The 12,380-nt window shown below is 42.5% G+C and overlaps 1 protein-coding gene across 1 annotated transcript in view; it reads left to right on the forward strand.

Annotated features, from left to right (window-relative positions):
* Positions 1–12,380, forward strand: part of grid1a (glutamate receptor, ionotropic, delta 1a) — a 344,907-nt gene that overhangs the window by 222,659 nt on the left and 109,868 nt on the right. The window contains exon 4 of the mRNA XM_067367779.1: positions 10,457–10,662. Coding sequence (XP_067223880.1) covers positions 10,457–10,662 — 206 coding nt within the window. The remainder of the gene's footprint in view (positions 1–10,456; positions 10,663–12,380) is intronic.

Below are 12,380 nucleotides of genomic sequence, written 5' to 3' on the forward strand. Positions count from 1 at the left end.
TCATAACTCCTAACCATATGCAGAACCAATTAAACACAACTTTTGAAACGTTGTGGTCGATGACCTTTAATGCAAAGATCAAGCATCCTGCAGTCCATTCATCACAATGTATGTCATCTTCTGAAGATGCATTTATTAAATACTAATGTATGGGTATTATGAAATGCTGAAGTAATTTAGGTCTACAGTCTTTGTTGTGATTTTAAGTCCTTTGATGTTTAAAATCGTATTCCTCGCTAATATTCTGCTGAATATAATTTAGATTAGCAAGATATTGCTTACATCAGACTGTGGTTCTTGATGAGATAGATGTGTTGTTTTCAAGATCTTGCTGATTACATCATGATATGGCCATAGATTTGTTACACAACATCATGCTGCTTTAATCATGAACTAAATCCAAGAACAAGCTTTGTATTTTATTTTTCAACCCAGTCTTTTTATTACAAATGAAGGAACAGGGGAACATCGAACTGTTCTTTGTTAGAGTTCCATTGATTCCCTGCACACCTCTTTCACCTGTGTCTTACTCAGTGAGATGGCAGCTTGTATATGCCTTTAGATATATAATTACACTCTTTAAGCAAATCCAATTTATTTCTCGAAAGATTTCTCTCAGCTCTTTCTTTCCACTGATTTCCACAGCTTTAATTATATATTTCTGAGACTATGCTCAAGAGACTGAATTTTCTCTTCAGTTTGTTTGTAGCTACAGCTGTGATAATTGAATTACAATGAGATTCTCAAACTAATCTCTGCATTGTGTCTGATGTGTTTGCTGGTTGGGAATATTGACAGGCCTTTAGTCGTTAGTCATACCAAAGTCTCGAGCATCAATAAAGGAGCGTAATATGACATTTACTGATTGAATTTCAATGATTAACATGGTGATTTAGTGATGCATTATTGTGACCTCCTTAGTAATACACTCTAAAAAATACTGGGTTAAAAACAACCATTTCTGGCTTATTTGTCAACCCAGGACTGGGTAAATATTGAAAAGAACACATGCTGACCCAACTCTTTGGGTTTTATCAAGTGTGCCACAAAAGTCCTGAAAAGAGAAGCCAAAACGATCATCCTCCAGGTGGCTGGTCCCGTATAGGTCATAAACTCCGCCCTCTCCATGTAATTTTATGGGATGTGAGACAAACTAAACAATCAAATTACACTTCAAATACATTTTTTACAAAGATGTTTTTTGTCATTTTAGGGATGTCATAGTTTTTATCATGCTGATGCAAGTTCAAGTGCTTGCGTGTGTGTGTATGTGTGTTTAAATAAGTTTGTTTTTAGTTAGTTATTTGATGCTATAAAAACAGGAGTGTGACGTTATGATGGACAGCTGAGATTGACAGCTACTCTGAGCGAAGTTGTCTCTGAAGCACCAACAAACTTTTTTTGGGAGCTTTAACTTTTATTTCTAAATTTTTAGAGCTTTTTGTTTCACACCAACATAATGAGTTGTTCTGAAATAAACTGTACTTACCGATTATGTGCCTCTGCTTCTCGCTCACTACTGCGCAGACTCGGGTCCTGAGTTCACTACAGCAGAGACTCAGGTCCTGAATCAGTTCAAGATGTCAGCACCATATAGGGACAATTGCAGCTTCACTTTTCTACAACGGAAGAGATTGAAGGTGCGTCGTCCAGTTTTTGGGTTTTATACATAAACTCATTCAGTCAACATGATATTTAAGGTTTTTCTTTTTAAATAATAAAAATTCACTCTAAAATCTCTATAATTTAGGACAGGAACAGTTTATGTACGATAGTTTTTATTCAGTGGCAAGTCAGTCTTTTACAGTCATAAAATACCCAAAAACATTTAGTAAACATTTTAGGATATTGACAGAAGCAGCAAGAGCAGCCATCAGAAATCTGTGGGGAAAATCAGCTTGGCTGTTCCGGTTCCTTAAATGACGATCTTATATATTCATGTTTGAATCAAAAATCAAACACAGCTTTTACCTTGTGCCATCTCGTCTGTCAGACATTTAAATTTCAACCCATCAAACACACTGCGCGACTGAAGTCCCTTTAAGGCGAGTCATTTCACTCAGCGGCCATCTTTGAAATGCCTCTCGGGCATCCTCAGTTACATCCTGAGCGCCGTTGGTCTCCAGATGGACCAGAGGAAGGTTCAAGCCATCCAGAACTGGCCTCAACCTCAGACTGTTAAAGAATTTTAACGATTCCTCGGCTTTGCCAATTTCTACTGTAGATTCGTCCAAAACAGTCTACTTTCCACACCACTCACTTCCATTCATTCAAGAAGCTCCAAGAGGCCTTTTGCACTGCTCCCATCCTCACACACCCTGACCCCCAACCCACGTCGGAGTCGACTTTGTCACAGAACTGCCAAAGTCTGATGGTTACATCTGCATTCTTGTCGCAGTGGATAGATTCTCCAAGGCATGCAAGTTGATTCCCCTCCGGGGTTTACCCCCCACCCTTGTAACAGCTGAAACCCATCATCTATTCCGCACCTTTGGTATACCAGAAGAGGTTGTCTCCGACAGTGGGCCCCAGTTCACATCTCGGGAATGGACAGCACTCTTCAAACTCCTCAATGTCTCCATCAACCTCTCCTCAGGATATCATCCCCAGACCAACGGCCAGACTGAGCAAAAGATCCAGGAGATAGGGAGATATATCTGGCCTACTGTCATGACAACCAGCACAGCTGGATCCGGTTCCTCCCGTGGGCCGAGTATGCACAAAATTCCCTCAGGCAAACAACCACCGGCCTTGCCCCGTTCCAGTGCATACTCAGGTACCAACCCCCTCTGTTTCCCAGGACAAAAGAACCCTTGGACGTTCCAGCTGTCGACCACTGGTTTCAAGCAAAGTAGAGGATTTGGAACTCAGCCCACATCCAACTGCAGCAAGCAGTGCGGAGACACAAGACCTTTGCAGATGCCCGCCAGTCTTCTACCCCCATCTACCGTTCTGGAGATAAGGTCTGGCTCTCGACCCGGGATCTGCATCTCCGTCTGCCTTCCCGGAAGCTGAGTTCCCGCTATATAGGTTCCTTTACCATTCAGAGGCAGATCAATTAAGTCACCTACCATCTCCAACTCCCTGCACGGTATCGCATTCACCCTTCCTTCCATGTTTCACTCCTCAAACCTGTTTCTCCCTCTTCCATGGAACCCGAAAAAACTGCCAGTACCACCTCCTCCCGAAGTCATCGAGGAACCCCAAATCTACTTGAACTCTCAGCGACGGGGCGGCTGTCTGGAATAACTCGTGGACTGGGAGGGGTACGGACCAGTGGAATGGTCCTGGGTTAACCGAGACAATGTGTTGGATCCCACTCTCCTGGCCAAATTCCACCAGAACCACCCTGACCGTCCAGCACCCAGAGGCCGTGGACGACCCCGTCGCCGTAGTAGGGCATCTGGAGCCACCCCTGGAGGAGGGGTACTGCCAGGGAGTCACCACAGTTGCCACCCACTACAGTCACCAGATCCCAATCACCTGATCACATTCCCCTGTCAGCAATCATCAGCCAGCACTATATACCTGCACTCCTCCTGTTCACTCACTGTCTGGTCACAACCATACCATGTTGTTTCGCCTGACCTACTTACCTGTTTGTTACTTACCTGTAATTCCTGTGCTATGTTCCAGTTCTCCCCTGCTGTTGTTCTTCACCGTCTCCATGCTCCTCAGCTCCCTCCGGATCCCCTGGGAAACACAAAGACACTATCAGACTCAGATAAGCCACTCAAGACTTTCCCACTCGCCGCCTGCTTACCTGGACAATCCTCTCGCCTCTATTATCTCCATCATTGCTCAAGAAACCTGCTGTCATTTGTACCACTTACCTCTGTGTCCCTTGTCTATCTTCTGACACATACTAAGGTTATGCCAATTATGCTGAAAGGGTTTTCATTAGTGTATTTAGTCCAACTTTTTTGCTCAAGTGCTCAAATGATTAGACTTTCTTATTGGTTGTTGTTTTGAAAGCACATCACATGGAATCTGTTTTGAAGAAAGTGTTTTGATGGTCAGTTGTCATGGAAACAGTTTGTAGCTTATAGTATACCGCAGTGCACAGAGGGTTATAATCAAGGGAGTTATGATCAAGTACACACTCACACATATGTGCAAATTAATATGGTGTTTGATCATTCTTGATGTCTGATTTGCTTTCTTGTGCTGCAATATAACCCTGAAAACTGGACTGTGGTTGTAAATAAATGTATGCTTGAAGCAAAAGATAAACTTAATGTCAGATATGGAAGACAGCACAGGCAATTTAATTTTATATGTTAGATAATATCTGATGATATGTTTGATAGTTATTATTGACAAATTTAAAAAGTTGATTAAATAAGAGAAACAGATCATTCAGGTCAACAGGTCATTCTTTTTTGCTTAACCATGTGTCAATATTAAAAAAAAAATAACTTTTTACAACAGTAGTTGTCAACTTTGCAATCCAAAAATGGCTCACAGCTCTGTTGGTGTCAGAGATCGGCCAGGCTCTATCACCACCCAATCACAGAGGTCACAATCACTGGAATACTAATCACCCGCGCCTGATCATCATCACCTCATCATCACAAGCAGTGTAATAGCACAAACTTCACCACAGCACTTTGTCTGGTCTCAATTTCGAGAAGGACTCACTTACCTGATCCACTTACCTATATACTCCAGCGGTCCTACGTCTCTCCCGATCCTCTGTGTCTCCAGTGTCCTCCTGTTTGTCTGTGTCTGCAAAGTCTTCTCATCCCGGACTCCATCCCACTCCAACATACTCACTGAAGTGTGTGCTCGACTGCTCAGTCTGGATAACACTTGCTTGACTGTGTCTGAGCAGCAGAGGAGGCTGACCCAGGGTCTTTGTTTGTATTGTGGCTCTGGGGGACATGTTATCACAGCCTGTCCCATTCATCCACCACGACCTATGGTGAGTGTCATCCATTCACACTCACTGCTGAAGTTATTCTTTCTGCCTCCAATGTCTCCCTTCCAGTACACGCCCTCCTCGACTCTGGGTCAGCTGGAAACTTTGCCTCTGAATCTCTCTGCCGCCAGCTCAACCTCAAGGAGAGGCCCATTAAGACTCATTACCAGGTCCGGTCAATCTTAGGCAGACCCTTGAACAAGAGGAATATACACCATGTTGTAGGACCCATCCAGTTTCAAGTTGGACTGTTACACAGCGAATCCATCATCTTACTGGTTCTGGAGAATTCCACCGCTGGTATTATTCTAGGGCACCCGTGGCTAGTGCAACACAACCCCGTTCTCTCCTGGAACACCGGCGAAGTCCAGAAGTGGGGCGATAGCCGTTTTCCCGGGTGCTTCACAAGTCTTCCTCATCCAGTGAAACCTCTCTCCATCAACACCACCTCTATCGAGAGCCCGGTTGAACAGCAATCCACAGCGATTGCAGCATGCTACGCCCCCTTCAGTGACATCATCTGCCCCAATGGGCGTCGTCGTTGCCTCCAAACCAGCCATGGGACTGTGCCATCAACCTCCTTCTGGATGAGCCAGTGCCCCACGGAAAGATTAATCTTCTCTCTCTCCCTGAACAGAAGGCCATGAAGGAGTACGTAGAAGAGGCTCTTCAACAGGGTTACATCCGCCCTTCTACTTCCCCTGCTGCTTCAAGCTTTTTCTTCGTGGCAAAGAAGAACAAAGGCTTGCGGCCCTGCATTGATTACAGTGCACTCAACAAGATCACCGTGAAATTCAGGTACCCTTTTCCCCTCATCCCAGAAGCACTGGAACAACTTCGTAGAGCAGCCATGTTCACTAAGTTGGACCTCCGCAGTGCGTACAGCCTCATCCGGAAACGTGAGGGGGACGAGTAGAAGACCACCTTCGTGACCCTTACTGGACACTACGAATACCTCGTTATGCCGTATGGACTGGTCAATGCCCCCTCCGTATTCCAGGACTTCATGCACGAAGTGCTCCGGGAGTTCCTCCATCGCTTCGTAATAGTTTACATTGATGACATCCTAATCTACTATCGGAGCCTGGCCGAACATCGCCAGCACATTGCGGAGGTCCTCCAATGCCTGAGGGAACACCAGCTCTACCTCAAAGCCGAGAAATGCTCCTTCCACCAATCCTACACCCTGTTTCTCGGCTATAACTTCAGTGAACACGGCATCCAGATGGACGAGGGGAAGGTCGACCAGTACGCAACTGGCCAACACCTTCAGCCATCAAAGAGCTTCAATGCTTCCTGGGATTCTCAAACTTCTACCATCCCTTTATACAAAATTACAGCTCCATCACCACTCCACTCACCAACCTTCTCTGCAATAAGCCCAAGTCTCTGTCCTGGACTCCAGCTGCAACCCAGAGCCTCAAAGACTCCTTTACTAAAGCACTGCTCCTCATCCATCCTGACCCCAACAAGCCCTTTGTCGTCGAGATCGATGCATCCACCACTGGGTTAGGAACGGTACTTTCTCAGCAGCAGGGGAATCCAGCACGACTCCATCCATGCGCCTTCTTTTCAAAGAAGCTCTCCCCGGTGGAGATGAATTATGACATCGGGAACAGAGAGTTATTGGCCATCAAGCTCGCAATGGAGGAGTCGAGACATTGGCTGGAGGGAGCCAAGGTGAAGTTCATCGTTCTCACCGACCACAAGAATCTCCAGTATCTCCTTGATGCTAAACATCTCAATCCCATACAGGCAAGATGGGCTTTATTCTTTACACCGTTCAATTTCTCCATCTCCAAAAGCCCATGCCATCTTCCATCTGGCAAACTTCTTCCCTTGCCCTACATCGGAAGGTAATACTTGTATCCTAGTCATCGTTGACAGATTCTCTAAATCATGTCATTTGATTCCTCTGAAGGGCTTACCTACTGCCATGACAACAGCGGAACTCCTCTTCAATCATGTATTCCGATACTACAGTATCCGAGAGGACAGAGGCCCGCAATTCATCTCCCAGGTATAGAAGGCCTTCTTCACGCTCCTTGGTGTGACCGTCAGCCTGTCTTCAGGATACCATGCACAGTCAAACGAGAAAGCTGAGAGGAAAATTTCAGGAGATTGGGCGCTTCCTGAGAACCTTCTGCCACGGCCACTAAAACTTTTGGAACCAATTCCTAGGCTGGGCCAAGTACACGCAGAAACCCTTCACCAAGCTGCCACTGGACTGACTCCCTTCCAGTGCATACTCGGTTACCAGCCTCCACTGTTCCCGTCGTCTGGAGAACCATCCGACATCCCCTCTGTTGACAATTGGTTCAGAGAGAGTGAGAGGGTCTGGGACTATGCACACCACCACCTGCAGTGGGCAGAAAAAAAAAGCTGAGTCCCAGATACGTCCCCTTCACCATCACACGGCAAATCACCCTGTCACCTACCAGCTCCAGTTACCTGCACATTACAGAATTCACCCTAGATTCCATGTGTCACTCCTTAAACCCTGCAACTCACCTGTGTCACTTCCCTCCACAGAGCCTGGCCCGACAGAGGAACCTCCCCTTCCACTCATCGTGGAAGATGGTACGGTGTACACTGTGCGGTGTACATGGTGCGTGATGTCTTGGACTCCCAGCGCCGTGGTGGCCGTCTCGAGTACCTCATGGATTGAGAGGGCTATGTACCAAAGGAATGTTCATGGACTCCCAGAGATAACATCTTAGACCCAGCCCTCCTTACCTCGTTCCATGAAGCTCTGTCACCACCCAATCACAAAGGTCACAATCACCGGAATACTAATCACCCGCACCTGAACATCATCACCTCATCAACACAAGCAGAATAATAGCACACACTTCACCACAGCACTTTGTCTGGTCTCAATTTCGAGAAGGACTCACTTACCTGATCCACTTACCTCTATGCTCCAGCGTTCCTATGTCTCTCCCGATCCTCTGTGTCTCCAGCGTCCTCCTGTGTGTCTGTGTCTCCATTGTCTTCTCATCCCGGACTCCATCCCACTCCAACATACTCACCGAAGTGTGTGCTCGACTGCTCAGCTCTACAATCTCCTCCATCAATCTACAAAACAAAGAACTGTCTGTATTATCATTCCATATTACCATCCTGCTCATTCATTAATACTCACCTGCTTGTTCATTTCCACATTGTTGTGAGTCTGTGTTCCGTAACAGTTGGGTGGCAGGAAAGACAAATGCAACTAATTATTTAAATGTTGATAATTAGGATTGCAAAAGTAAATATCAACTGTAAATATCAACTGTTTAGATGGAAGAGAAAAATATATTTTAAAGGGGGGGGTATCACACACAGTTTCTGCCAATCTCTTGTTAACCTTGAGTACATATAGAGTAACAATGCATCCTTCATATCTCCGAAAAGTCTTTAGTTTTGTCATATTTATAAAAGATAGATACGCTAAACCGAGTCTTTCCAAAAAAAGCAGAGATCCTGGAGGTGTGTCTGCCATCAGTGCCGTGGGTGGAGCTAAAGAGTCATGAGCGCGCGCTTCTGCATAGAGATCGCATGCTAGCTGCGGCATCTTTATAAATAAAAAGGGAACAAAAACGTTTGTGTTGTTTACATTATATGCACTTGCGCCGATTGCCAACAAAACACAGACACTCGTGTTTTGAAACTTTGGCCATGTTTAATATGAGAATGCAACACTTGTGTAAATAAATTAACTGTGTAAATAAGTCAGAATGCATGAAATAGCATTCCACCCCGAGGCGGGAGATAGTCTGTTCAGCCCCATTCACCAATAACAGCGGATTATCAGTGAAACCCAGTTGTCTGATGAAAGTTTGTAAAACTATCCGGTGTAAAATGATCACAAAAGTAATCCACCCCTTCTTCATATCATGGTTTTAGGAAATTTAAATAAGGAGACAGAGCTGTTTTGTATATTATCGCAACCAGGTAATATGCATTTGCGTGACGAAGGCATTACTAGTGCGTCATCGACAGTTATATAGTGTTAGGGGCGGGGCCGTGTTCAGGGGCTCCAGTGCGTCATCAAACCCCTGTTTTAGCTCCACCCAAAAAATCCTGAACACAGAATTGGTGAAAAACTGTTTAACTCTCTAATTTCACAATTAAGTACTACATAGTTCACAGTCTTTGTAATGTGTATTAGCAATACATTTGTAACATTTATAATGTGTTTAGAAACAATTGTCAGAATTGACTTTACAGGGACTTTAAAATATCTCTTCATTGTTGATGTTAAACACATCCAATCAAGCTACAGTACTTTGCCTCAAATTCAGTCACTAGATATGCTAGTAAATTTAGACAGATTTTTCCAGTCAACAGGAAAGGCTGTGTGACATGCCCTCATCCTTTAAAAATATGAACTAACAAAATAACACAGGATAAAAAAAAAAAAAAATGCAACACAGAATATTATAAATAATATGGATTCGCTGATCAGTTGTATTTCTGTTGTTGTCTGAGTAATTAGAAAATCTCCAAATGTCACAGTCAGCTGTTGTCATGTTGTTAATGGTAATATCAATAATTTTAGAAGACTTTTGTGTTGACTTTTTCTATGATAATTAAATAAAATAATGTTTCGCCACTTGATAGATTATACAACACGACTTTGATTGCAGGAGAGACAAAGCTGCTGTCAACACCCTGAAATCTGAAGATGGGCTAAACATTTCCTGCTCCTCTTAATGCTTTTTATCAGTCTGTTTTGCTTCCTTATGTTGACAGATTCTTGAAAGTATTCTGTTTCTTCTGGGGGTTTTTTCAAGCAGTAAATAAAAGTCTTAATGGAAAGTGTAGTAGATGCCAGCCAACTTACAGTTCTTCACATTTTGACTGCCTCAATGTCATGCAATGAAAACTTAATTACAGCTTGAAGTAAAGTCCATAAATGTACACAGTTACGTTGAAGTATTCATGCATTTTTATGATTGGTCTATAGCTCTAATTAGACCTTGAAGTCTCATTCTCACATTTTGACCCTCGTAGAGGACAGTTCTTCTGCCCATTCTGCAAGTAGATGGTTTGAAAGCTCAATGCCGGACAATTAAGCCATCTAAAAGCCACTTCAGTAGACTGAGTACAACGTGACTTGACATCCGTGATGTGCAAAAGGGCAAGAAAACAGGATTTTTTTCTCCTATAGTCATTGAATCTCCAGAGCAAGGAATAGAGACTTTCTTTTCAAAAGTTAAAGGGATAGTGATGAAGAAAAAAAAAATCTGTCATCAATTACTCACTCTAATGTTATTCTAAACCCAGATGACCTTCTTTCTTCTCTAGAACAAAATTTTATATTTTTACAGATCTTACTATCCCTTTATGCATAATTTCTCTAAAGTAAATTTACAGTCAGGTCTGAAGTTATTCTGTCTGGAAACCTCTGATCTTAAATCAAATGTTAAGTCTGTATTTGATCTATTTTCATCTCATTCTTCATCTTAAATGCAGTTTTTAGCTCTCTGCACATGAGTCTTGTTTTTTTAACCACCATCTTTTGATTTTTCTCACGCTCTGTTTCAGATGTGCGGGGTATGCGTGGATTTCTGGACCAGGCCTCTCGAATGGGTTTAGATGTGTCTCTACAGCAAGTTGACCGAAATGTGACAAAGGTCTTTTCTACCCTGTTCAGCACAATGAGGATGGAGGAGCTGAACCGTTACCGGGACACGCTCAGACGGGCCATCCTGCTGCTCAGTCCCCGCACTGCCCAGGTCTTCATACACCAGGTAGGAGCCATTGTAACAGCAGTTCTGAAGTGTTTATGTATTTTATATATTAGAACTTATATTAGGCTAAAGAATATATGCATAATATAGTATACATCAATTTTATACACATTTTTGAATATATTATATCACATATTATGAATATATATTACAATATTAATACTTTCCAGAAATTGCATGTTTTATTTTTATTTTACGTATTTATGTATTTACCGTAAACCAATCAGCATTATGGGGTGTATGACGGTTGAAGAGAGAGAATGAGCAAGAGGTAGATTTGAAAATAAGAAAAAAAAAATGCAGAACGAGAGATGGGACACAATACAAAAGATCTCAAAAGAATATCACAGGAATGAAGGTTTATGACTGGGCAAGCGCTTTAGGGCCCGCATTTATATTAGAAAGGCTTTTCAGCGGAGGCTGCTTTGATCCTGCTTCTGATGTGAGTAACACTGAGTTTTGATTGTCTGGAACTGCTGTGCTGTTTGCGACTAACAATGAACGCTTTGTATTTACTCTTGTGTACTGTACATTTTTTGTGCTTCCTTGTCATTCGTTCATCAACTGTGCTTTATTTTTCGTGAAGCATTTTGTTGCGTGTCAGTTGTGATAAACAGACATCCACTCGCATTGAGTGTGTAATAGCGGCCAGATAGTGCGAGTTTTGCTGTTGAACTACTGCACACTGACAACACTAGAGAATACGGTGTTTAGCGTCATTGTCAGTGCATTCGCCTCGCATGCCAGCAGCGATCGGGCCGGGGTTCGAGACTGACTCGGAGCGGTGTGGTTGGGATTGGAGTGTGCGTTTTGGAGGCGGAGCAATGAAGAGAGGGGTGGGTTTGTTTGGGTTGATTTCAAATATCCACAATGTCCAACAGTGTTGTTTAAAATCTACTTACGTCTCACCTTTAATATAATGTTTTATAATAATATTATAATGAATAATATTGTTATTATATATATTACATGTATAATCTTAGTGTTAGGATTGGTTTTATGTAGTGCTGTCAAAATTAGTGCGTTAACGTGTACAATTGATTTTTCAGTTTAACGTGTTAGAAATATTTAACGCAATTAATGTAGCATCCGTTTTTTCCATCATAATTTAGTTAGTGTTACATTATATGACCACGTTCTTATTCACACAAATGCTTTTAAATCATTCAAATGTGACAAGACCAATGAGAATGATAATGTTGTGATACACACGACTCATGTGCACAGAACAACTTGCTCCACTATCAAGTTGTCTTTTGCGCCTGAATGAAAAATAACACAGAGAATTATGCCAAAATGCCTGATTTGTCGAGTATCCTCATAAAAGTAGTCTTAAATTAGTTAAATAGCATCTTAAATGAACTTAAAGTGTTAATTGTGTTAAAGTGAGAAAATGCGATGTGCGTCCAATTCGCGTCATGTTTGGCAGCGGCAGTTTTTAATGTCACAGCAGCCTAATAAACCAGTTGATGTCTGTCATAAATGTTAATCAAAGAACAAAGGTAACAGAAAATTGTTGCTTTAATAAGCATTAATCTATATTTCATTTATAATTTATGCAGTGAAGCCTGTAAAGTGTTTGATAACTACATTATTTTTCTGTATATTTACTACCTGTTAGAGAGAAAGGAAGACCAAAGGTAAATATGACATTTATTATAATGGGTTTATGTGAACATTGTTTTAAGTTCACATAAATTAAAAGTTATTTTTTAAAG

The sequence above is a fragment of the Chanodichthys erythropterus genome, chromosome 18 (genome assembly GCF_024489055.1).
Source record: "Chanodichthys erythropterus isolate Z2021 chromosome 18, ASM2448905v1, whole genome shotgun sequence".
In the NCBI taxonomy this organism is placed as follows: Eukaryota; Metazoa; Chordata; class Actinopteri; order Cypriniformes; family Xenocyprididae; genus Chanodichthys; species Chanodichthys erythropterus.